The sequence below is a fragment of the Ursus americanus genome, chromosome 17, assembly GCF_024610735.1.
Source record: "Ursus americanus isolate L20-20 chromosome 17, mUrsAme1.1.p, whole genome shotgun sequence".
Taxonomy (NCBI): domain Eukaryota; kingdom Metazoa; phylum Chordata; class Mammalia; order Carnivora; family Ursidae; genus Ursus; species Ursus americanus.
In genome coordinates, this window is record NC_142143.1 from 44,791,218 (window position 1) to 44,817,511 (window position 26,294).

General features: G+C 43.5%; 1 protein-coding gene across 4 annotated transcripts in view; it reads left to right on the forward strand.

The window, feature by feature from the left end:
- The window catches only part of PTPRB (protein tyrosine phosphatase receptor type B), a 107,293-nt gene extending 86,522 nt beyond the window's left edge, over positions 1 to 20,771 (forward strand). For all 4 annotated transcript variants that reach the window (XM_045789582.2, XM_045789583.2, XM_045789584.2 and 1 more), the window contains 12 exons: positions 2,527 to 2,626; positions 3,412 to 3,495; positions 3,598 to 3,615; positions 3,743 to 3,824; positions 4,432 to 4,522; positions 5,210 to 5,286; positions 6,932 to 7,066; positions 8,291 to 8,413; positions 8,600 to 8,763; positions 10,470 to 10,605; positions 16,355 to 16,475; positions 18,693 to 20,771. In XM_045789582.2, the coding sequence (XP_045645538.2) occupies positions 2,527 to 2,626; positions 3,412 to 3,495; positions 3,598 to 3,615; positions 3,743 to 3,824; positions 4,432 to 4,522; positions 5,210 to 5,286; positions 6,932 to 7,066; positions 8,291 to 8,413; positions 8,600 to 8,763; positions 10,470 to 10,605; positions 16,355 to 16,475; positions 18,693 to 18,715 (1,154 nt within the window). In that variant the 3' untranslated portion in view covers positions 18,716 to 20,771. The remainder of the gene's footprint in view (positions 1 to 2,526; positions 2,627 to 3,411; positions 3,496 to 3,597; positions 3,616 to 3,742; positions 3,825 to 4,431; positions 4,523 to 5,209; positions 5,287 to 6,931; positions 7,067 to 8,290; positions 8,414 to 8,599; positions 8,764 to 10,469; positions 10,606 to 16,354; positions 16,476 to 18,692) is intronic.
- Positions 20,772 to 26,294: the final 5,523 nt, after the last annotated feature.

Sequence of the window (26,294 nt, forward strand, 5' to 3'; positions counted from 1 at the left end):
GAGCCTACTGAACAAAGTATTAACAATGAATATCTCAAAGTAGTGGGATTATAGGTGATTTTTTTCTTTTTGTTTATTATATGTTTCTTTTACACCATAAAAAAATGTTAACTTTAAAGACGTCACCTAAATCTATGAAAGGAAATTCTCTAGTATTTTAGAGGGAAAGCCTGAATCATAGCAGTAGCTAGTATTTACTACGTGAAATAGTTTATCCGATGAAGACATGAAATATTTATCCAATCTTCACTACAACCTTCTGAGGTAGATACTATTATCATCCCCCATCTTAAAGATGAAGATCTGAGACACCAAGAGGTTTAAGTAACTTGCCCAGGATAGTAGAGCTGAATTCTGGCATTTTCTGCTGGAGTCCTTAACCTCTGTACGGCATTGCCTCAGAATATTCCCATCGCGCTGATAATAGCATCCTGTTTCAGCTCCTTGTTCCTTAGGACCGTCATCTGTCCCAGCCCTTCCCTGGAGCCAGGGTTCTACGAGGCTTTCCCTGGAGCCAGGGTTCTCAGGAAGTTCTTCTTCATAGCTAAAACAGTCTCTCATGCTGCATGACAAAAGATGACTCAGCCTCACAAACACTCCCATCTATTTATGCCAAATATAGGGATAATCTCTCACTTTTCAAACCAAAAAGGGATCAGAACACAGTTAAGAGGATTCAGATGTGTTTGCTTATAATTTAATGTTAAGCAGGGGCATTGTAAACACAATTCTTTCCTATTTGAAAACAACGAAAATTGCGTGCAGTTCAGTAAAGGCTGGTAGTAAACATATACCCAAAAAAGAATATTAACCACATTGAAAGAAAAAATGATTGTGTTGCTTTAATGAGTCTTGAAAAGCAACACTGAATAAACAAACCCAAGGGCTTAAAGCATAAGTTCAAAAATGGGCTACTTCGTAGACCTAAATGTAAGAGCTAAAACAATACAACTTTTAAAAGAAAACGTCGGAGTGAAACTCTGTGACCTTGGATTAGGAAATGATTTCCTCGTTATGACAGCAATAGCTCAAGCAACAGAAGGGGAGAAAAGCCAGATACATGGGACTTGATCAAAATTTGTGCTTCAAAGGAGACCATGAAACAAGTGAAAAGATAACTCACGGCACGGGGGAAACTATCTGCAAATTAATATCTGATAAGGGTCGTGTGTCCGACGTACGTAAAGAACTGTTACCTTACAACTCAATAATACAAAGTCAAATAAGAAAGGATGTGACTAGACGTGTCACCAGAGAAGATCCACAAATGGCCAATAAGCACATGACAAGATGCTCAACATCATTAGTCGTTAGGGGAAACGCAAATCGAAACCACAGTAAGACGCCACTTCACATACTCTGGAATGGCTGTGCTCAAGGACAATGAGGATAGGGAGATGCTGGAACACTCCTACATTGCTTGTGAGAATGTAAAATGGTTTAGCTGCTTGGGGAGACACTTGTGCATTCCTCAAAATGTTAAACCTAGAGTTACCATCGATCTAAACCAGCAATTCCACTCCTAATTGTATACCCAAGAGAAATGAAAACATAAGCCCACACAAAAACTTACACACGAACGTTCTCAGCCACATTATTCGTAATAACCCCCAAAGAGAGACAACCCAAATGTCCATCGATGCATGAATGGGTAAACAGTATGTGATCTATTTCATATAATGAGATACTATTCACCTATAAAAAAGAATGAAATACTGAGACGTGCTACAACATGGATGAACTCTGAAAACATTATGCTGAGTGAAAGAAGCCAATGGCCAAAGACCGCATATTTCTGACTGAATTTATGTGAAAGGTCCAGAATAGGCAAATCTACAAAGACAAATTAGATTCGTGGTTGCCAGGGGCTGGGGAAGAATGGAAAAATGACTGCTAAGAGGTATGGGGTTTCTTTTGAGGGGTGATGACAATATTATAAAATTGAATGCAGTCGTGTTTGTAAAACTCTGTACCAAAAATCATTGAATTATATAATTTAAATTAGTGAATTGAATGGAATGTGAATTATATTTCAATAAAGCTGTTTTAAAAATAAGCTACTCTTGCCTATTCACAAACTCCAAGAGGTAGTGTCATACCAGATAATAAAACTGAAATTTCGTTAAAACAGCTCTCAGTAACTCACCAGACTTGCCCAAGTCCCCGATGCTACTTGTTTCATACAAATGAAATAGCACTTGTATCTTGGTGGAAAACTGCTGGTCTTTATCTCAAGTGTCCTAAACCTTACATACAAGCACCAATGAGCATAAAATTCCTTTATAAGCAGAACGCCATTAACTTCAAAAGTGTAAGGATGGACCTGCGGTTACAACGTAGGAGCCAGTGCTCCCTCTTGCTGGCTGCGTGCTCCTACCATCAGATAATAAATACCTCAGTGTGGGCTTTGCTCAGATTTTTCTGTAATAACGTTCCTAGGGAGATAAGGTTTCAGGAGCTCTCTTCCTGGTTCTTTAGCACTAATTTTCCTGCCTGGGTTTGCTATTTCCTTCTGGATTCTTGTAGAGCCTTTATTTGGAGTTATTGAAGGTGTGAGTGCTGGTCTGTTCTTAATTGGCATGCTGGTAGCTGTCGTTGCCTTATTCATCTGCAGACAGAAAGCCAGGTGAGTACAAAGATTCCTTTAGCGATTGCGTGCCCAACTTTCAAGATGCAATTGAAAATGCCCTCTAGCCTGAAAAGTAAAAAGGGAAGATGATTTCATTTCCCCAGGTTAAATCACCTTTGTTTCTCACGAAAAACAAGTCAAGCCCTCCAACCGTGACTGGCTTTTTCCAGCCTCGCTACATACCATTGATGAATTTTCCCCTCCCCAAATGACTGAGGGGCCATCTGTGGCTTCATTTGAATGTGAAATAACTCCTTTTGCTCATGAAGACAGAGAAGTCTGTGAATTGTGCACCCAAGTGCTTTTCTGGAAAATGCTGAGAAGTATGGCTGACATCACCATTTCATGGTCGTATTTGCCATGCTAATTTAAGAAGGGACCGAAGAGAACCAAATAGCATGTGGCCCCAAAGCCACGCCCCCTCCTCTTAGGGAATTCATTTGGCACGTTGTCCTCCCTCTCGCAGTCATGTCTTGCATCTAAGGTTTACTGGGGGTTTTTTTAAGGAAAGTTTTATTGAGAGTGTGGGAAGTGATTATGACCTGTAGCCAAAAACCAGAAGACAAATCTCCAGCTATTGCAGAGATCCGTTTCTGAGTGGGAAAAATCTATTTCTTCTTTATGTTCTTCCTCCCCTCAAAGAGACGTTGGCTGAGTGTAAATCTACATGAATACTGAAAAATCCATATTTGCACAGACATGCACAGCCTCACCATAAATGGAAAAATTTGTTTAAGTCAAGTTTCGTAATCAGAATATAAATCCTCTCCCTTATGTTGCAGCCATGGTCGAGAAAGGCCCTCTGCCCGCCTGAGCATTCGCCGGGATCGACCATTATCTGTCCACTTGAACCTGGGCCAGAAAGGGTGAGCGCCACATTTTCCTTCACAGAATGTATTGAAAGATGAGTTGATTGTCTTATGTGAGATTTGCTAATGAGGTCTTTCTTCTTTTGGCGTCCTTCACAGCAACCGGAAAACGTCTTGGTAAGAGCGAGAACGCATTAATTACTATATTATCTGCTTTTGAAATACAATTCGGACTGGGTATGGTGGTGTCCCTTTTCATCAGTACTTTTCTCTTTTTTTTTTTCTATTGTATTTTTAACTATAGCCCAATAAAAGTAAATCAGTTCGAAGGGCACTTCATGAAGCTGCAGGCTGATTCCAACTACCTTCTGTCCAAGGAATACGAGGTACGACTCTGACTCAGGGAGGCTTTAGCAATCTGGTCTCTAGCAGGATTTCCCTCCCAGCCTCTCCTGTGGAGTCACAGGCTGGTCGGGCTCGGGAGTTAGGATGACGTGTAGGATCTCAGCCGAGCGCTCTTTTATGTCTGAATCCGTTCTCTGGGGGGGATCCCATCTAGCCTCAGAGGCCAGGCTGAGCTCCAGAACAGCACAGCCCACAAAATACTACTTGGATAAGATGTGAAGAAAGAATGAACACATCTCAAATGTACACCTAATTCTGTCAGTTATTTAACCTGGCATTTTGCTTGACTGGGAGACAAAGTGGTGTGGCAACAAGTGCCCACGCTTTGGATTCGACTCCCAGCTTTGCCACCTGTGTGACCTGGGGCAAGTGCGTTATCCGGTCGGAGCCTCATCTGTAAAACTGAGGTGAGGATACCCCCTCGGAGGCCGTTGTGGGGATCCGAGCTAATGTGCGGCCAACACGAGGCGTTCCGAAAACAGCAGCTATTGTGACATATTCTTAGATCGTTATGTATCTCAAGGACTGTATGATTGGCCTTATTCTATTTCATAGTCTCCATTTACGAACTTCTTTTTGACCTAATAGGACTTGAAAGACGTGGGTCGAAACCAATCATGTGACATTGCACTCTTGCCGGAGAATAGAGGGAAAAATCGATACAACAATATATTGCCCTGTGAGTTTTGTGTTGAAATTTGTAATGCTGTCTTCCTCCAGCCATTCCTTCTCTTCTTCAGGAATAAAATGGGGCTAAAGAAATATGGTATAGCTGGATATGGAAGAGCTGAGGCTCTGAATGTCTTTTAAAAGGAATGTCATCGCGCTTCCCTCCCGTGGGGTAACAACCAGCTTGGTTTCTGGTTATGAGATGCCTCTCATGCTGTTGACATGTCATCATGGGGTCCTACTGCTTCTCCCTGGAGGCACAGGAACAGTCACAGGGTTCATAGCAAAGGCCAGGGTGGGTTTCCTTAAAGTCCCAAGTTAGCGACTGTATATTTTTATCATCCTGACCCAATCAGGTGAAGCAATGGAAGATGGTTGTCTGCATTGTATTCATTCCAGCTGTGAAAGGGAGCTGGCCACTCCGTCGGGCAGATGGTGTAATGTTACAAAGGAAAGCGCAGAGGGGACCTCAGAGAGCATTTGGCTTCTTTGTTGGTGTGTCTATGGGCCACCTGTGTGACCTGGGCCAGTCAGTTATCCTGCCTGAACCTATCCTCAAAATGGAGATGAGAATATCTCCCTGGGGAGCATTTTGGGGCTCAGAGCTAATGCACATCAGATACCAAGCATTTCCATCAACAATAGAAAAATCCTCCCAGGACCCAGTGACAAATCTCTCTCATCAACTTCCTTCCAGATGATGCCTCTCGAGTGAAGCTGTCCAATGTGGATGATGACCCGTGCTCAGACTACATCAATGCCAGCTACATCCCTGTAAGTGAACATGAAGCCATAGCCTGGGATAAAGCTTTGACGGGTGGCAACCCTGCTGACACTGTTCCTCCCACGTGCTCCCACTGTTCGCAGGTCTGGAAGCATGTTGATTTTAGAAGACTGTGTCTGATTGCCATAAAACCCAGGGTGCGCAATTCCATCACTGCTGGGGCCCATTTTCACAATGGCTGTAGTGACACGGGATTATAAGGAGCCCAGGAGGCACGGTGAAAGGTGCTTTTCTCTCTGCAGCCCTTAGCCAAGGTTAGGGCTCCCTGAGGAGGCTCCACAGCTCACGCTGCCTGGCGAGGGGGAGCTGATTCGATGTTATGTGGATTTTTGAGAACCAAAGACACAGCTCAAAGGTTGTGCCAGACCTTTGGGCTCAGTTTCTGGCTAGCACCCTGCCAGTTCCCCACAGCAGGCTACAGTGGAGAAGGCTGTAAGATCAGACAGCTTCGAATCCCGTCTCTGCCCCTTGCTGACTCTCTGACCTTGGGCAAGTTATGTCACCTCTTGGGGCCTCTATTTTTTTTTTCCAAATAATGAGGATTTTAATATTTACCTCAAATTCACTGAGTAAACACTATATAGTTAAGTAGTAACTACAAGGCAGACTCTGAGCTGCAAACAGGGATAGGGCCAGTTGGAATCCTGCCCGTGAGAGAAGTCTCAGCAGAGTCGGGGCATCAGGAAATGACAAGGTGATGCCATGGGAAACAGGCTAGAGAAGTATTGTCTTCTCCAGCACTAACACACATCCGCACCTGTGGGACCCGGGATTCTGCCTTTCTCACAGGCCCCCGGGTCATCGCCGTGCTGCTGGTCTGAGGGCCTCTCTCTGAGGAGCAAGAGGCTAGGGCTGTGAGGGGAGCTTCTGGAAGGAGACCACCAGCCGGCAGGGCGGACGATAAAGGAAGGCTCAGCACAGCAGGCAACGTGCTGAGACGTGGAGGATAAAGAAGGACTGGCCAGATGAGACACAGGGTTTGGGTGGGCGGGCGTGGGGGTGGCAGAGGTGACACGATGCAGGGGCCCCGAGGAGAGGCAAGGAGAGAAGGAACTTCAGCTCAGAGCTGCAAGTAATTCTGTCTTGCTGGAGTGCAGAATAAGTGGGAGAAAATATCCTGGCTCCTAGCATTGTGGTTCAGATGAAATAAGATGTGTGAAAGTCCTGACCCATGGCGTGTTATATGGTAGGTGCTCGATAAACTGTGGTTTCCCTTCCCCGAAATTTCCCTTGTGTCACGTCTCTTACCAGCACTCTGTCTGTTACCCAAAATGACTGAAACTCTTCTGCATTGAACAGGGGAAGAGCCTGAGGAAGTCAGTCCCTCAGAGTCTACACACACACACACACACAACCATTGAGAGTGAAGCATTCTCTAGATTATTACCTGAGTCCCCTATTGCCATTTAAAATAGACCCGGCCTAATAAATGGGAAGTTGGCTCTTAACAATAGTTCAGTGTTCCGGCCTTTGTCTCTCTTGCTCCCAAGCCTTGACACTTGTGTTAGTATCTTTTTCTCAAGTCAGGGATCTGGCAAAGACCTATATATCATCTAATCTACAGAGATAACCCTCTGTTTATAGTTCTGACGAGGCCCATTGTTTCTGACTCTCCATATTGTAAATTCATCACAGGGCAACAACTTCAGAAGAGAATACATTGCTACTCAGGGACCTCTTCCTGGCACCAAGGATGACTTCTGGAAGATGGCGTGGGAACAGAATGTTCACAACATCGTCATGGTGACCCAGTGTGTGGAGAAGGGCCGAGTGAGTAAACAGTCTTCCTGACTTCCGACCGTGGCTTAGGGCCGCCTACTAGGATGGAATTCTACCTCAGCATCAAAAGTTAAACCCCACAAAAGCCAAGGAGGGATCATGTGAGAACATGGCTGGTGAATTAAGCCACTCAGTTATAAAAGCTTACATGGGTGATGCCCACTTCTGCTTCTGGGTCTGAAGTTTCAGTCAGAGGCATTTCCATTGGAAGGGCTCTTGACGCAGAAATCATAAGTGGCCCCATGTCTGTTCTGTCCTTCGGTGTATCCCTTGCCAGAGACACTGGCCCTGCCCCTAGCAGACTCTAGGCTATGTCTGCAGACCCAAAGGGAAATCGTTCTCTGGGCAAATCAAGCAAACCTCTTATTTTTTTTTTTAAAGATTTTATTTATTTATTCGACAGAGATAGAGACAGCCAGCGAGAGAGGGAACACAGGGGGAGTGGGAGAGGAAGAAGCAGGCTCATAGCGGAGGAGCCTGATGTGGGGCTCGATCCCATAACGCCGGGATCACGCCCTGAGCCGAAGGCAGACGCTTAACTGCTGTGCCACCCAGGCGCCCCAAACCTCTTATGATATACTTACAATCCTGTACTTCACACGGTTATTTTGAGGATTAAAAAAGAGATGACATAGAAGATACCACATATTTTTGTGGTCAGTAAACACATGTTCATACTTCTCTCTCCTGGCTTCCCACATGTGCATTGGGGCTCAGCTAAATGTTCTGACTTTTCAAAGATCCTGTGGCATGTGGCACTCGGTCCAGGTTAGGACAATGATTTCAAATATGACCCAACAGGGGCCAGGAAGACATGGCTTCCTCTGCCCAGCTAGACCTTTCTTCAGAAAGAACCATCGGGCCATATGGGTTATGAGGAGTGGAACCAAGATCCTAAGGAAATCAACAAAAAGCTCAAGCATTGGAACACTGTGCCCGAAAGGGAGGTGCAGCCAAGGGTAGGGGCTCTGCTCCCCAGACAGCGGCTCTCCACCCTTGCAGCAGCTGGCTGGCTTGGGCGTGGGCCCTGAGCACACTGATGCAGAGCCCACGGCCAGATGCTCTAGCGGCTGACCCGAGACTCCAGCTCAGACCCTACACTCCAGCTCGGGACCCTACACTCCAGCTCAGGAAGACGTTTCAGGGAGGAAGCGCACACATTCACAGGGAGTCATGTTTCCAGACTCACGTTTTTTTCCCTCCGTCTTCCTTTAGGTAAAGTGTGACCATTACTGGCCAGCAGACCAGGATTCCCTCTACTATGGGGACCTCATCCTGCAGATGCTGTCAGAGTCTGTGCTGCCTGAGTGGACCATCCGGGAATTTAGGATATGCAGCGTATGTTTGTCTGTTTGACATCACTAAACACCCCAGCTTGGAAAGATGCAGGACACTTATGACCCCCCCTTCTTGCCGCCTCCTCCCCCGTGGTTTCGGCTCCCGGGGACTGCTGCACGGTCACAGGGGTCAGACTTGAAGGTTTGCCTTGCCTCCTCCCCCTTATCATCCTCTCCGCTCCTACAGGAGGAACAGCTCGACGCACACAGGCTCATCCGCCACTTTCACTACACGGTGTGGCCAGACCACGGGGTCCCAGAGACCACCCAGTCCCTGATCCAGTTTGTGAGAACCGTCAGGGACTATATCAGCAGGAGCCCTGGCGCCGGGCCCACTGTGGTGCACTGCAGGTACCGGACGACGAGGGGCCAGTGACGTGGGTGGCCTGGAGGGTCTGCGCCACCCCCCTGCCTAGGCCCACGGGATAGTATTATGCTCTCTCTCTCCTCTTTTTCACTGTCTTCACCTTCCGCCCCTCTCTCACCCTCACTCTCCAGCCTTCCTTGCCTCTCTCCCTCTCTCTCTCCCTCTTGCTCTTTTTGCTACTGTACAAAACGCAAAGTCCCTACGTGACTCCCCATCCAAGTTCCCAGAAACCCCGCTCTCGTGCTTTCCAAGATCCTATGTATTCTCGCCTCTTGCCGTTCTTACTCCTTCGAGTGGCCTAATCTCTCTTCTCCACCCATATGAACCCTAAGCATCCTTCCGGGTCCCTGCTCCAGACCTCCCCCCCGGTCAAGTAGCACTTGCCATCTGTAGCCCCCAATTTTACTCTTAAACTTCTCTTGTGTCTGGACTTCTCTTTGCTTGAGACTGCATGCCCATAAAACCAGCCTAACAAGCAGTGCCTCTCTCTTCCTCCCTGGGGAGCCTGGTGTTTAGCTAATTAATGTTTGCAGCTACACTTTGATAGCCCAAGCCAGATGGCACTACGAAGTAAGGAGCAGGGAACTGCTCCAGTAAGAGAAATGTCAGATGCCCTCGTTTTCTCCCAATCAGCCCAGCACCCTAGGAGCCCGGCTTTTATATGTCAGTGGAACCCTGATGCTTTTAATGGGAAGGCGAGGCACTCAAGAGCTTCCTGCTTTCTGAAGAATGGCTGGGGTTTCTGCCCGTACCAGTGGAAGAACGGTTCTCCTTTCTCTTATAAACTGCGCATCACAAATCCCCACGTTACACAGCCACCTTGGGAAGCAATTCGGCCACCCCTGGTGATGCTGAAGGTGTTCACACCCTAGGACCCAGGAGCTCCTTCTAGATATCAACCCTAGAGAAATCCCTGCACTCGGGCACAAGGAGGCTCACTGCAACACAGCCTTTCAAAGAGAATAACTAAAAATGATCTCATTATCGGGGCCCCTGGGTGGCTCGATCAGTTAAGCGTCGACTCTTGGTTTCCGGTGGGGTCATGATCTCGGGGTCGTGAGGTCAAGCCCTGCGTCAGCTCCGTGCTCAGCTTGGAGCCTGCTTGAAATTCTCTCTCTCCCTCTTCCTCTGCCCCTCCCCCTACTCCCTCTCTCTCTCTGTCAAATAAGTAAATCTTTTTTAAAAATGATCTCCTTGTCTATCAGTAGAGAATAGATTAGCAGGGGACAGATTGGCAGTGCCTGTGAATTCTGTAGAGAAGCTAAAAGAGAGTGGATCTGGATGTAACAACATGGTTAAATCTCAAAACACTATATTGAGTTTTTAAAAGTCAGCAGAAGGATATATAAAACATGTTATCATTTCAGTAAATCTTTGAAACCCATAAAATGAATGTATTGTTTATGGCTCTACATGTGTGCTGGAAAAGCATACAACATGCATGGAAAGGACACGCAGTAGGTGCAGAGCAGCACTTACCCCTGGTGGGGTGGGGGAGGTGGAGGAAGGAAGCAGCAAGAGGTGAACAGCTGGGGCTTCTCTTTGAGAGAGCTCATTGAGAGAAAGCAGGATTCCTGTATTCTCCCATGACTTGGAGGGGAAAAGAAAGACGGTCCTGGAGTCTCGGGATGCAGTCCTGAAAGGCCAATTTAATCAAAAAGGCTCAGTCTTCCTTTGCTCTCTCTCCTAGTGCCGGTGTGGGTAGGACTGGAACCTTTATCGCATTGGACCGAATCCTCCAGCAATTAGACTCCAAAGACTCCGTGGACATTTACGGAGCTGTGAATGACCTAAGGCTTCACAGGGTTCACATGGTCCAGACTGAGGTAAGAGTTACAGGACCCCGGCCACCCTCCCTGCCTCTCTCCCCCAAAATGTCCCAGGCTTTCAGTGACTCATTAGGAGGAGAAAGAGAACTGAATATAGATGTTCTGTAGGACTTGTTATTTTAAAGCAAATTTCAGTGACCTTGGGGTGCCTTGTGTACCCTTACCTCTACTGAGCTGGTTGCCTGTCTTCTTTGGGTGGGTAGGGAGCACGATGGGTTTTTTTAAATCAATGCATTGTACATGGAGGAAAGACCAGGCCCGTCCATCTTGAAGGGCATTTGAAGATAGGCTGGTGAGTGAGCACACTACAGTCTCTCTCTCCCCCAGCCCTCCTAGCTGCACACCCATCTCTGGACACCCCAGTGCATACTGGTCACAAGGATAAATGCTTCCGTTTGACATTTGCAGGGCATTTTTAAACATGTTATTTCATTAAAGTTATAAAAACCAAAGAAGAGAGGTTATCATTTTCCATTTCCAGGCTACAAAACTGGGGTGCAGAGGCTAAAGGCCTTTGCACAGCTATGAAGTGGCCGAGCTGGGGCTTGAACCTGTTCGAGAGAATCCCAAGCCCTTAGCCCCATAGCCTCAGGGTCGGATCTGTGTCCCCACACAGACCAAGCCTGTTACTCCCCTGCAGAGTTGCCATTCAAGACTCTCTTACCCCTGTGTTTCCCAAGTAACTCTGCAAAGTCCTCTATGTGTTAAAAAAAAAAAAAAATCCCCATGGTCAAAAAGGTGAAAAGCCCTACCTGCTACCATATTCTCTTACTGTTACAGTACACAGGAAAACTGGGGAGGCGGTGTGCTTCCCAAAACAGGGACATCCTGCAGCAAAGGCTCCCTGTGAGCTTTGTTGAACCCACTATTCCCCAAACCACCTTGACCGCTGGATTCTTTTCTTGTGCAGCCCATATTAATATCCTGCAGATCTCCTATTCTGTAACACATTTGGAAAAATACTAGCATCATGGCTTCTTGTAGGCTGGGGCCACACCTGGGACCCTCTGTCACCACCATTGTCCTGGGCAGGGAGTACTTTCATTATAACAATTACTACACTATACTTTTAATACTTTATTATGAACTCTTAAATACATAAAACTAGGGAAAATAGTGTGGTGAATTTCCCTGCACCTAAATTCCAGCTTCTACAACTATCAGTAATCTGGGTTCTTTCCTCGTCTACATCCCACATACACTACTCCCCTACCCCATGACCTTATTGGAAAATTTTAAAGCAAATCCTGCTTATCAAACCATTTAATCCTAAACGCTGTATATGCAGAAATTTTCAGGTAGACTTTTTAAGATTGTGACCAGAATACCATTATCGCACCTAACAATTTTAACCATAATCCCTTACTACATGTAACGTCCAGTCATTATTTAAATATCCCTAATTATTTCGAGATTACTTTTTACACTTAGTTTCCATAGAATCCAAACAAAGTCCACATCTGCATTTGGTCGAAGTCTCTTTTAAAAATTTCTTTTAGGGGCGCCTGGGTGGCACAGCGGTTAAGCGTCTGCCTGCGGCTCAGGGCGTGATCCCGGCGTTCTGGGATCGAGCCCCACATCAGGCTCCTCTGCTATGAGCCTGCTTCTTCCTCTCCCACTCCCCCTGCTTGTGTTCCCTCTCTCACTGGCTGTCTCTATCTCTGTCGAATAAATAAATAAAATCTTTAAAAAAATTTAAATCTATAAAAGATTTAATATCACAATGTGCCATAGCTCTTCCTCCTTCTTATCTCCTTCTTTCCACTATTCCCTTCTCCTTCTCCTCCTAACCTCTGAGGATTCTATGCTCTTGTTCCTCAGCTTGCCTTTTTAATGTCTGAGTTCCTCAAGCTTCTGCCCTCAAGGGGCTGCTCTTCCTTCTCTCGACCTTCACTCTTTATCATGTCCCACGGCGTCAAGAACCACATCCATGCTCCCGTTCCCCAAATCTCATTCTCCTTTTCCAGCAGTGACCGAAGTACCTTCCTACCACACAGTTCCACCTGGTAGCCTTCCAGTCGTCTCAAACTCAAAAAAACTCAAAACTGAACTCATTGTCTGCCTTTAAACAAACAATAACAACGAAAGCACCCCTCCCCCTCTTGCTCCCTCTGGTTTCAGGTAACGGGTTGCCATCATCTTGCCGTCCATCTGTTTGCCCGAGCTGGGATGCTGACTTCTCTTCCCACGGTTCCCACATTCACGCACTCAGGGAGTCCTGTCCGTCGTACCCGACATCTTTCTCTTCCTTCTAATCTCCCACCCAACTGCCACTGTCCTCGCTTTTTGTCACCGGGGCCTTCCGTGGTAACCTCCTAGTGTGTCTCCTGCCCACAGCCCCTGCCCTAACAACCCTTTGTCACCACAGCCACCAACACAGTGCTTCTGCTGGCTCTGTCCACTCCCCGCCTAAGAACTTGGCGAGCTCTCCATTGCATTACCATGAAGTTCAAACTCTCCTCCTTGCTGTAAACAGACCTCTTCGTAACCAGGCCCCCAACTTACTTCAGTTTCGCCCTCAGAACTACCCCCCCCCCCCGCCCATTGTTTTCGGGTCTGCCAAAATTAAGGAAGGTTTCCCTCCCTCAGTCAAAATCAACTTTGATTCTTTTGATTATAATGAAATAGGTATTGTGGTAAGAGATGTTTTGTCCCTCCATTTTTTTCCCCTCTATCAAATGGAATCCCAGACAATGTTCAGTTATCATCTGTCCTGTTTTACTCCTTGCTCACAGTGGGCTTCTGGCCCCCGCCCATGAATGACTCGCTTGGGAACTGGGAGTGAGTGCAGAGGGCTGTGTCTATAGCTCAGCCAAAGGAAACAAAGAAGGAAAGACCGTCAGACCCCGTGTATTCCTTTTCTGGGTCCATGGAGATAGTCAGCTTTAATTTTATTCCACTTTTTTGGGGATACAAAGGGTCTTCACAAATTTTGATAAATATATCCAAGAACAAGGATTTCTAAACAAAGAGGCAGCAGACATGGGATTTCAAATGTGCCCCTCCTGCCTTAGCCTGCTGTGGGGGAAATTTGCAGCCGGAATCCCAGGGAGACACTCACATGAAGCAGTAAGATGTTAAAGAACAGGAGTTGACAGCCACAGTCTGTTCATCTCTTCTGCTTCCCGCAGGAGGAAACAGTGGGATGTTGTAGGAATAAGCTTCTCGGTGCCCATTTGCGAGATTGTCCTTGGGGTTTCCCGTGGCCCATGCACCCTACATTTTAGCTACACCGGACTGCTCACAGTTTCCAGAATGGATGTGCATGCTCCTGTTATTTACATCACTGGGACTATCCCACTCTTGGCTCAAAGTTTTACCCTTCTCCCTAGATTGATACTTCTCTCCCCCAGAAGTGAACCTGGCGATTTCTTCTTATGTATGAAGCTTCGTACACAATTCTGTCTTACATTTATCACCTGTACGTATTTGTTCACATATCTGCGCCTCTGCTAAGCTGTGAACTCAGGGACCATGAAAACCTAGAAGTCTAATTCTATAAATACTACCTCGTACTACAACTATTGGTGAAATTGAATGGACTTGAGGCTTCACAAGTCAGCTAGCCAGGGCAAAAAAGTCTCTCTTATAATCCAAGGTTCATATATTAGACTCTATTTCTTTTTTTAAAGATTTTATTTATTTATGTGACAGAGAGACAGCCAGCGAGAGAGGGAACACAGCAGGCGAGTGAGAAAGGAAGAAGGAGGCTCCCAGCGGAGGAGCCCCATGTGGGACTTGATCCCGAAACGCCGGGATCACGCCCTGAGCCGAAGGCAGACGCTTTAACGACTGTGCTACCCAGGCGCCCCCTAGACTCTATTTTTCATTAGGAATAAAGTGGGAAGCACATGAACAGCCTGAAGGTTTTAGTAGTAATTATTTTCAAAAGGACGTTCTATTGGGAGAAGAAGAATTTATATTTAAGGCCAGGCAAATTAATGACTATTAACTGGTTTCAAAGCCCATAGTGGATCATTGTTGAAGAACTGATTAATAAGGCATAGTGCAGATGTGTAATAGAATTCATTCACAGTTGAACTTTAAGGTCCCACAGTAATTTAATATCCCAGTAAAATTGAAAATATGAATCCTGCTTGGGATGGAAGGAATAGGAAATGTCTATAATTTGGTAGATTGTTTTCAAGACAGCAAAAAAAAACTGCCTATGGTATCAACCATTTTCAGGACAGTACCGTCCTCGCATTTTCAAGATCAAGGTGGCATAAAACACATATAACACTCATAAATGGAGAGAATAGTTAATTAATATTAATGCAGGCCTCACTTATGATTGATTGATTTCTTTGAAAGGTCCTATTCTGATGACTATACTGGACCTACGTTACGAAATCCCTTTGGTAGATGACCAGGCCAGCTTTCAATCAGGGGCAATGCCTAGTGTCAGCCCGTGAAAATAAATACTGGTCCACTTCTAAAGTTCGTTGGTGAGGGAAGATCTTATAGTCTCACTTTGTATCGCAAACCTTTAAAATACTTTAAAATAACACATTGTTCACCTTAAACAGGGGGTCCAGGGACGGTTTTCAACATCTCTCTAATTGACAGCAACACGGAGTCTCATACCCTTTAGTGGTCAAAGGATGTTAGCTCAGAGACATCAGATGTTTTCTAGGTTGTTCCCGAGAAGCCTTGTGATTCAGTTTAGGCCAGCCGGAGGAAGACGAAGAGCCCAGGGTCTCTTGCATGCTCCTGTGCTTCCCTTCCAGTCTCCTCTTTCCCGGGGTGCCAAGCAGCTGCTGTGTCATTAAGGGAGCCCAAGACCAAGCAGTGAGGTGACGTGGACATTCTTTTCCTAACAGCTCTGTTGGTAGGAAGGAAGCCTTTGTCTAAGCCTTTATGGTCAAGTGAAGGTTTTTGTGTGTCTTTATGGTCACCAAAACATTGACTCTTCTATATTTGTTTCTATTTCAAAAGTAGTTAGTTCCCAGACAGTTGACAGAGGTGAGTCTGTTCTCACTGTGTAACCCTCTGTAGTTCTGTCATCAGGCCACCTCTTTGAGATTCTTCCTTGTGCCAGTCTCAGATGCTGAGAGAACAGAGCGAGAGAAGACACTGACCTTGCCCTCAAAGAACTGACAGTCCAGCTGGGTCTATTGTATACATCTTCTTTTTCTCACTATCCTCCCAAAAGAAAGGGAATAAAGCAGCAGAGTACGCAGTGAAATGATTTTCTCATTCAGTAATGCAATGAAATTAGGATTCACCTAAGAAAACTGGTACAGTGAAAAGAACATGAATACGAACCCTAGGATCAGCGGCTAGGGTCCCATTTCTTGGCTGTGTAAGAAGTTACTTAACTTCTCTGAGTCTTCATTCCTATGGGTGGTTATATCTACTTCATGAGATTGTCAAAATAATCAAATGAGAAAATTCATATAAAATGTGTAGTACAGTGTTTCACATTCAGTCATCTATTTAATAAATATTTGTGGAGGACTGACTGTGTGCCACATATAATCCTAGGCATTCATGGAATAGACTCCATAAATATGCATGCACATAAAAAAGAATAAATAAACACCACCTCTCTGGTCATGACCATTATTTTCTTCTTAGTGCTAATAGAAAGCACTCTTTTATGTACTAGAGACTGTTCGTGAAATGATCGAGAAGTTTGCTAACCATATAGAATCCCACCACTCTTGAGGCTTTCTGAGAGTCTCTCATCTTTCTTAGGCTTGAGAATTTGCCTTCCCTTGACATGTTTTCTGCTTTTTCTTAGTGTCAGTACGTATACCTACATCAGTGCGTAAGAGATGTCCTCAGAGCAAGGAAGCTACGGAGTGAACAAGAAAACCCCTTGTTTCCAATCTACGAAAATGTGAATCCAGAGTATCACAGAGGTAGGGGCTTACTCCATTGACTTATAAGTTCATTTATCAAGATACGATGCATCCGGAAATCATTAATAACCCAGAGCTATTCCAAAGTTCACCAGCCCTTTCTTCTTCCACCCAAAGGCCCTTAGAGAGTGGCAATGGGAGGAGAGGGAGGGTGGGGAGGGGACGCCACAGTTGAGCACCAATTGCACGTGGTAGCTCTTCCTATTTGGCTGGGGATGCCCTCTCTTCAGGATTCCGTTTAACATTTCTTTTCTAAGCAGTCAGGCTCTTTGCTGGGGAAGATGCTTTGAACTCGCAACTAAGGATTCAGATTGTAAAATCCCTTTGGAGAAGAATTTGGCCATATGCATCGAAGTCCTCACTATGTTCTCGTCTTACCATCTAAGTGCTTAAAAAGCTTTATTCATGAAAATTTTTATAGCTGAAAGTTTAAGTGAAAAAAACCCCAAATGTTAAACACTGGAGGACTAAGTACACTATGGTACATTCATTTAATGGAATACAATGCAGTCACTAAAAATGATATTTCTGATGATATTATAACATGGATATTCTTATAAATATGTTGAGTTAAAAAAAAAAAAAGCAGGGACACATGGGTGGCTCAGTCGGTTAATTGCCCAACTCTTGTTTTTGGCTCAAGTCATGATCCTGGTGTGGGGAGACCAAGCCCTGCATCGGGCTCTATGCTCAATGCAGAGTCTGCTTGAGATTCTCTCTCCCTCTCCCTCTGCCCCTCCTGCTTGTACTCTCTTTCACTCTCTAAAATAAATAAATCGTTTTAAAAAGATTCTCTCTCTCCCTCTCCCTCTGCCCCTCCCCCATTTCTCTCTCTCTCTCTTTCTCTCTGTCTAAAAAAAGGTAGAATGTAAAACATGTCTAAATGTAAACAATGTCTAAAAAAAAGTAGAATGCAAAACAAGCAAAAACAACACATGGGGAAAAAAGACTAGAAAGAAATAAACCACAATAGCAAAATGAAGTTCTCATGAAAATGATTTTTCTTCTGTTTTGTGTACTACATAGTCTAGAACAAGCATGCAACATTTTTTAAACAAAAATTTCAGTAAAACAAATGTATAAACTTTCAAAGGCACTACTTTGATCAGACAATAATTACTTGACCAGTAAAGGGTCTTCATGCCTTCTCCTACTCTACACCATCATTTAGACCTAATTTATCACAAAAGCTAACACAAATTTGAAGTTACATTGTATTAGTTATCTATTACTGCCCAAAAAATTACCCTAAAACTTAGCAGTGTAGCTCAGCATTTATTATCTCACAGTTTCTGTAGATCAGGTATTTGGGAGGAGCTTAGCTGGGTGGTGTTGGCCCAGGGTCACTCATGATGCTGTAGTCAAGATGTTGGCCAGGGCAGCAGTCATCTGAAGGCTTGACTGGGGCTGGGAGGTCCACTTCAAGAAGGCACACTTACACGGCTATTGCTTTAGGTCTCAGTTCCTTGCCACGTGGACCCATGTCCATCTATAAATCAGATCATTCTCAAAACATTATTTCAGTTATTTTATCTCCATTTCTTATTCTCAGTTTTCTTTAGTTCTCTGCACCCTCTGTACCTGCCCACCGAGCCAGTATGTTACATAGTTAATAATCTGTGAAGCACATATACACAAGGAGCTTCCATTTAAAGGAGTCTTTGTCAATCGATTATTCTCTTGTATTGTAAATAATTACCACCTAATGTATCTGTATAGTAAATTAAGGTTTTTGCATGTCACATTCTTTAAGAAGCTCCAGGATGGAGGGAGCTATGGGGGATCTGGGAGGTTTCTTTTTCTTGTTACGACTTACATGAGAGTCTTTGATTTTATAGAGTCACCTTGGGTGCTCCTGAAAGAGCCAGCTGTGGTATGGTTAGCTTCCAGTGTCTAAAAGTTAAGATTTAGGTCCTGGCTCCGGGACTAACTAGCATTACCAAGCTATGTAACCCTAAGTGAGACACTCTGCCTCCCTGGGCCTGTGGGCTCATCTATATAATCAGATAGGATGGACTAGAATTACTAGTCCCTTCCAATTCTAGTAATCGGTGGTTCTGAATGAAATGACATGGCCCCCACAGCGATGGTCTCACCCTAAATCATATTGAACTTTAGTCATTTCTGCTAGTCTTATCCATTTGTAATCATCATAATTGGAACAAACAGCTATGACACACGCTGCTCCATCTCTAACCACAATGTCCTTCCTTTCAGACACGGGCTATTCAAGGCATTGAGAATGTATCTGAAGAGCTCTCGGATAAAATCTATTCACTGTGTGATTTAAAAAAAAAAACAAACAAAAACAGAAACAAAAAAACCCCCCTGCTTCATGCCCTACAGAGGTGCCAGCTATTTCTGTTGATACTATGTATAATTTATTAATCTGGAGAATTTTAAAGAATTTATGTAATTTAAAGGTAACAGATATTATTGTACATAGTTGTATTTTGTAGTTTCTTTTGTAAATATGTATTTTTTCATAATGTTTAATATTAAGCTTTATATAATACTATTTTTCCACACTAAAGTCTTCATGGATTGTTCTGCATAAACTAATTCAACCTGTGTGACAGGACTATTGGTTAAATGTATATGGAGGGGGTTGCAGAGGCGATCCCATGGGCCGTGGTTTTGACCTGTTTGATATTTGCTGGTCAGGATCAAGGCAGGGCTGGAGAAAGTGTGTGATACAGCACTGCTCATCTCGGAATCTAAGGATCCAAAGGTGGTCCAAATGCTATTTGGACAAATACAACAATCAAAAAAAGGATTGGGGGAATGGGTGTAAGCAGCCCCAAAGCTGAAGTAGGTGGTTATTCCTGAACTAGTTCATCTCTCCCCTTTCTCCTGCCAGAGGTTTCAAGCCCAAGTGGTCAGTTCAGGGGCCATGTCACTTGCCGAGAAGTCCAGGCTTCAGGGTTGAGGATTCTGATAGAGAACGATCCAAACGGAAGTGACGGATTCCTTATCAAGAAGAACGCCCCCTTCCCCCTGACTGGAAACAAAATCACCATGCAAAGTGCCATCCATAGTGCCTGGCGGTTATTTCACCGCATCCGTGGAGTGTGGGCATGCGTACCCAGACTGCCCTGAGGGTGTTGGCTGATGTACACGCACTCGTCTTTGTCTCATTTCTAGTGGCTGCGCTCCTGGAAAAGTCAAAATTATGTCACTCATACTTGGTTTTCCCATTAAAAGAAGATTGTGGTGGCAGATTATATTTCTGATCAAAGGACTTGGTATTAACATCTTTACAGAAATGTCCACGAACATCATATATAGTTCATTAAAAAAACAAAAACAAAAACACCTCAGTCGTGCTTAATATAGAAATTCCCAAGAGACTTTTTTTAGTAAATCACTGAGGTCAAAATATCAGCAGTCACCTGAAGGTGCATTTGACAGAAAAGCCACCAAGTGTATCTTCAGTATTTGTGCCTATTTTGACTATAACAAATTTCCGTGGGTTAGAAAGTGGGCACTGCCCTCCTCAAGCTCCAGTTCTGAGGGTCTTCCTGGGGACAATTTAAAAGTTATCTGTACGAAATCTTCATGGCTACTTGAGAAATGAGCCAGGATGTTCACCTTTTTCTCACTTACAAATCTCTCCATAATAAACCTAAGAATTAGAGATAAAAGTCATTTGGCTTTACAGTTTCAATTGCAGAAAGAATACATTTCTTTTCAAAGTATGTGTTTTTGCTACATACCCTAAAACCCCATAAGTAATATAATGGATGTAAATGAAAATCATTTAATATATCCAAAATAGTTATCAGTGGTCATGTAAATTTCCACACACACCAGAAAAATTTCCAGGGCTACTTGAAGTTTATAAAAACAGGGGAAAACTTTCTAAGAATAAATGCAAAGAGCAATAAAAGGATTCCAAGTTTCCACAGTCTCCTTGTGCTCAATGCCCTTGTGAAATGGCAGTGTTAGGTTCTGCTTCTATGTAAGGGAACTAGGTGGACCTTCTAGAAATGAAAAGAAACGATATACACGTCAGGGTGGCAGATGTACCACAAGGAAGAAAATAGAGGTCAGAGATTTATGAGATGTGGCGTCCATTAGGAATAACTTTCCCTGCATTGAAAAGAAAAAGCAAGAGAAAAACAACAGATCTTTAAACTAACATTGCTTGGCACAAAGCACAATACCACATGGAAAGAGAAACTCGTTTTTGGCCTTTCGTCCATTCAGAAAACTTTTACTAAGTGCCTGTAACCGGCTAGGTGCTGTCCTAGAAATGACACATTTCTACTCAATAAAGAAAATGCATCACAATAATGAAGTTAGGGTTGTTACTATTTCCAGTTAAAAGAGGGGCCGGGGGAGCCGGTGAAAGAAGCAAGTGGCCCAGGGCGGTGGTCACCTTCCGCAGAACACGCTGCCAGACCCTGATGCTGCTTCACTAGCGGACTACTGGGTCTAGAAGGAAAAGCAATTACTCACACCAGCCCGCAGTTAAAACTGTAAAAAACCTCTACATGTGCAGCAGTAAATAATGTTCACAGGCCCTGGTGTATCTGGGGTGGCATCGCGGTTATGGAAATGGACACGACAAGGGAAAACTGTATGTCCTTTCAGTCTAATCCAGAAAATATTTATTCCTACCCTCCACCTGTCTAATTTTAAATCTCCTTAGCAACAAATATTTCACTATCTTCCCTCCCGCCGCCATCAAAGACTAAATACATTATCTAGTTGATCTGTTTATTAAATTTAGGAGTGGGAAGATTTTCCTTGACATTCAGCTCAATTGGATGTATTTTAATTTAATCCCGTCACGTGTGTTGTCTCGGTAAACACTCTGTTTCCTGTCGTGGTGGGTATCCTGCTTGCACCTGTGTGCTCCGCTTTAATCATCCAGGCTTCAAAGTGCTTTTGAGCCATCAAATCTTGGGAGAGTCCCATCTCACATCTTAATCATTATTTATCCAAGTTCTTTATAATTAACTCCTTTAATCTCTACTCATTAAATCGATTTCGTATTATCATTCTGCTGCTCTCTGGATAGCAGCCAGCTTTTCAGCTCTTGGATCAGATTTTTCAAAGGCTCATCTCCCTGCCTGGGCCTGTACATATTTGTCCTAAGTAATTCACCATCCCTTAACACGCCTGAGTCCCTCTTTTTTTCACTACTTGTTCCCTTCTCCTTCTTTGAACATGTTTGTTTTCCCAGTCGGATGTGATTTTATTTATTTTCTGTTCATCGTATCTCCTTAAACCCACCGGCATCTCATAGTCTTTTCAGGCTCCACATTACAGAAGTGATGACCAGGGTTTCACTTTCAAATACTAAAATGGTCATGGCACACAGACATGTTGGGGACAGTTTTATTTGGAAGGGTCTTTAGTTAATTTTGTTATTACCTCTTGGAGGAGAGCCCGAAATGACATGGGAAAATAATATGAAGCCTCCAAGCAGATGTCCAGCAATACAAAAATAGACCTCACACGCTATCCTTCACACTCCGATTCTCTTGCCTTGGTGTCTCAGGATCCAGGTCCTTATATTAAACACTCTCCTTACTTTTTTGCAAGAAAATTATTGGCCATATACTCAATTCCCAATTACTTAGCTCTCTGAGTCTTGGAGGTTGGAATCTGGAAGCCAGAAACTGGCCAGATCTGTGTGACAGCAAATGAGAGGGTCTGAGCCCCAACCTGGAAGGCTCTAGAGTTTTAATTCAGCCACATGAGCCATGCCAAACCTGACCTGGTATGAAAAAGCAGTAGGAAATAGCTGCTTGTTTGAGGTGGTAGTTCAAGGACTTTCCAGGCTCCATGAGGAAATGAAAGTACTTCACCAGCCAAAACAGAGTGCCAGGAAGGAATGGCTGATCCTCCCCCAGGTGGCTGTGAGCAACCCTCAACCCTACCTCATTCCTAAAGAGTCGGAGTGAAAGGCCATTATCAGCCCAAATGCCCTGTTAAGCTTCCGAATATTTTTAACCAGAGATTTCAAATCACATCAAGTATTCAAAAGAAGTTTCATATCAGAGGAAAACCTGTAAATCATGATTGCAGAAAGCAAGAGAAATGATACAAAGAAGGGGAAATATCTGAAAAAGGGAATCTAATCAGACGTCATTAGGAAGAGAAAATGGCATCCTTTCTGTGTGTCCAGACTGTTCTTTGAAGATGTCATGTTTCTATTAGGACATATTATCCTTTGGGGGGGGGGGCTCTCTTTGACTTCACCAGCCGGATGATTTAGCCAATTAAGCAATTGAATTGATTTATTTAGTTTTGTGAATTGACCAGGTGTTTGACTAAACTGATTAAGCTTGGACTTCAAACACACTACCTTAGATTCTTGTAGTGGATGATGCTTTTGAAAGTGGCCATTTTTGTTAAAACGCAGGGTAACATTTGATACAGCCATGGTAATAGCAAAAATCTGTTCTGTTCTAAAAACGTTTCTAGCAAAGGAAATATTTCTGACTAAAAGAATACTCTTGACTTGTAGGGAGGCTCCCTAGGAATAAATGTATGCAACAAAAATAAGGCATTTTATTTTTTTAAAGGTTGCCTATGTAGATGCATTCATGAAATAAGGAAATTGTTAGTGAACCTCTTAAAAATAGAGGTTTATGTAATGGAAATCAAGAAATCTATTAACAGATTTACCAAAGATGATTTTTATAGCCTATATGCCAATGTACATGATCTTACATAAGTTACCAAAGTAAGTCGTTTAACGCTGTGAATAATGTCAGACGAATGTAATGTGCCCCTTCTAGAACCATCGCAAAAAATGTTAGCTATGGCTGTTTTCGGCCTTAAGTAATTTCTTGTAGGAAATACCATCTTCATAAGAGCAAGCTTTCAGGTATGTTTGAGATGTTGTATTTTAATAGCTGAGTGAGTAGGTAAGCATCCCAACAAAAAAGGAGCATATCAGTTATGGCTTTAGGGGTTTGTAGTACGGTGGGACAATGTTCCTTCTGCAAGCCGGGGGGAGAGTGCAGTGGCCTTCGTGAAAGTTCCTACTCTCAGCCACATTGACAACCAGGTGCACCAGGGTGCTCACCTGGAGAGCCCTCGATCTCTGGTCTTCCACGTGGGACTCGTCGGCCTGACATGTTCTACAAAGACGAGGATCAAGTCTTTAATCTTGTCTTTATTGCTACCTTGTAGAAATTATTTCACAGCTCGTACACGTTCCGCATACCCTTCTCGAGTAGAAACATCCCAATACTTGGATGTTAGGTAGTCAGTGTCTAATACCAATACCATCCACAGAAGCTCATGTGGCTACTCCTTGAGTTATGTGCAGCTTAAATAAACACTGTAAATAAATCCAGCAACTGAACATATTATGTTCTATAATAGAGCACTTTCGTGTTTTTAATTTCATGTATTCTTTCTCTGCAACTCTGGTTATTTAAAATGGCAGTAGATGCTTTTATTTTTTCATACTACTGTACCTCCCCGCAATATTGTGTTTCTAACCAACTCTATTCAAACAAACAAGTTCATTAGTCTTCCTATTTAAATTATGTATTTGCTTAATATATTTACACATTTGTAACTGTGGTCAAAAAAATCTCCCTCGTGTCTCACGTACCTTCTCACTAGTACAGGAATAAAACTGCTGTTTGTTGAAGCAAAGTGTCCTGTCTTCTCTTCACCTGGTTCTCATTTGTCAATTTCTGTCATCCTTCTGCTCAGGAGAAAGGTCAGATGTGACTGCTTTTAAATGAGAGAAACCTTCCAGGCCATTATCCTAAGAATATGGTTGTCTTAACCTTTACTCCTGCGAGTGCTGAGTTGGTTACCTAGGTTATCATGTACGTTATAATAGACTCTCTAGTTGACTGTCTCCAACTAAATTCTTGTTTTCAGTTCTTTAGTTCATTAGTAACCAAAATGTCATCTGTTATCAACGGGGTCAGCGTAGTCTCGGAGGCACTGCCCCAGCTGGATCACCGCGAGCCCTTCAGAAGCACTTCACACGTTAGCAGGCAGTGTGACATTTGGTAAAGGGCTGCTGTGCCTATTTCCAGAATTATTATTTTGCCCTTTGCCTTTTCATATTTCAGTTGAAAGATCAGTGTCCTTCACAACTCCAGTATTTCATTTTTCTACGACTTACTCACAGAAATCACTATTTTTTAAAAATGGGGAAGAATAGATTTACATATAAAGCCATTCAATCAAAGTAATGCTTCTCTTTAAAACAGTTTCTGGATTCAAATAATCAAGTTAACAAAATAACTTGACTTACGAGCCTGGACTTTTTTTTTTCCTAAGTAGCTGCTTGTTTGATAGAATTTACTCTTAAAGAATTTGAACTGGGGCACCTGGGTGCCTCAGTAAGTTAAGTGTCTGCCTTGGGCTCAGGTCATCATCCCAGGGTCCTGGGATCGAGCCCCAAGTTGGGCTCCCTGCTCAGTGGGGAGTCTGCTTCTCCCTCTCCCTCCGCCTCTCCCCCTGCTCGTGTGTGCTCTCTCTCTCTCTCAAATAAATAAATAAAATCTTAAAAAAAAAATTTTTGAACTACAGGCACCTGGGTGGCTCAGTCAGTTAAGCCTCAAACTCTTGATTTCAGCTCAGGTAATGATCTCAGGGTTGTGAGATTGGGCCCTACATGGGACTGGCACTCAGCATGGAGTCTGCTTGAGATTCTCTCTCTCTCCTTCTGCCCCCCCCCACTCACACGAGTGCTTGTGTGTGCTCGCTCTCTCTCTCACATAAGTAAGTAAATAAATAATTAAATAAACAAATGAATAAAATCTTTGGAAAAAAAAGAATTTGAACTAATCACTTAGCAATGTTGTTGTTATGTGCTCCACAATCATAAAATGTTAGAGCTAGAAGAGATGGACAATGAAGGAAACCAAGAGCCAAATTTAAAAGTGATACGGCAAAATAGGATAGCGCTAGAATTGAAGTTTGTCTTCCTCCTACTCTTGGGGGAGGGCCCGACCCGTGTACATGTAAGTACACACAAATAGGAACTCTGCTCAGGAGCCAGTGGATGTAGCAGCCATGTCCAACACTGAGACAGAACCTCCAATGGCACTTTCAGCGTATCGTGTAATTGTTCCTCTTATTTTTATATCTCTTATGTCTGAAGACATCCATTGATTAGACAAATCTCAGACTATATTTTAGAGTCATGCCTTAGCAAAGCCATCACAATCTTAAAGCTGAAATTTGAATAGAAAAAGAGAAAACATGATTTCCCAACATGATACTATTATAGAACATTATTAAAGCTAATTAAATCCAACCACCTAAAACCAGAAGAGGTTCAACAGTTCGATTTTGAAAGAATTCACAAGGTTTTGATGTTGGCAATAAAAGGAGCATTCATAATAGAAGGGTAAAAATTAACCAGTAAAATTCAAGTTTGAGTAATAGCAAAAACCATGCAGGGATGGTTCTGTATAGGAGGAAATACTTACCTTTTTACCAAAGGAGGTAACCAATCCCAAAGGCCATGCTATCTCCCCAGCCCAAGATCTCCAAAGGAAAATTGTACTATTACATCAGAAAACTGTTGATCTGAGTAAAGCTTGCGCCCTTTTTTTGGTGGTTTACTACAATGATGCAAGAACCGTTGTGTAAATTATCTTAAATTATTTTTCTCTTTGCTCTGAGTTCTTGACCCCAGGAAGAAATTTGGCATCCATTTTAGTCTTTAAGAAAGAACTAGCAATGGAATATGTTTCCTGTTTCTGCTACTCAGTTGGAAGCCATTGGTGGCCAAGAAAGTTCTGTGTCTTAGGGCTTGCCAAAGAGCTAAGGTAAAAATAACAATAACAAAAATCAAAAACAAAAAGCTGACAGTACACCTAT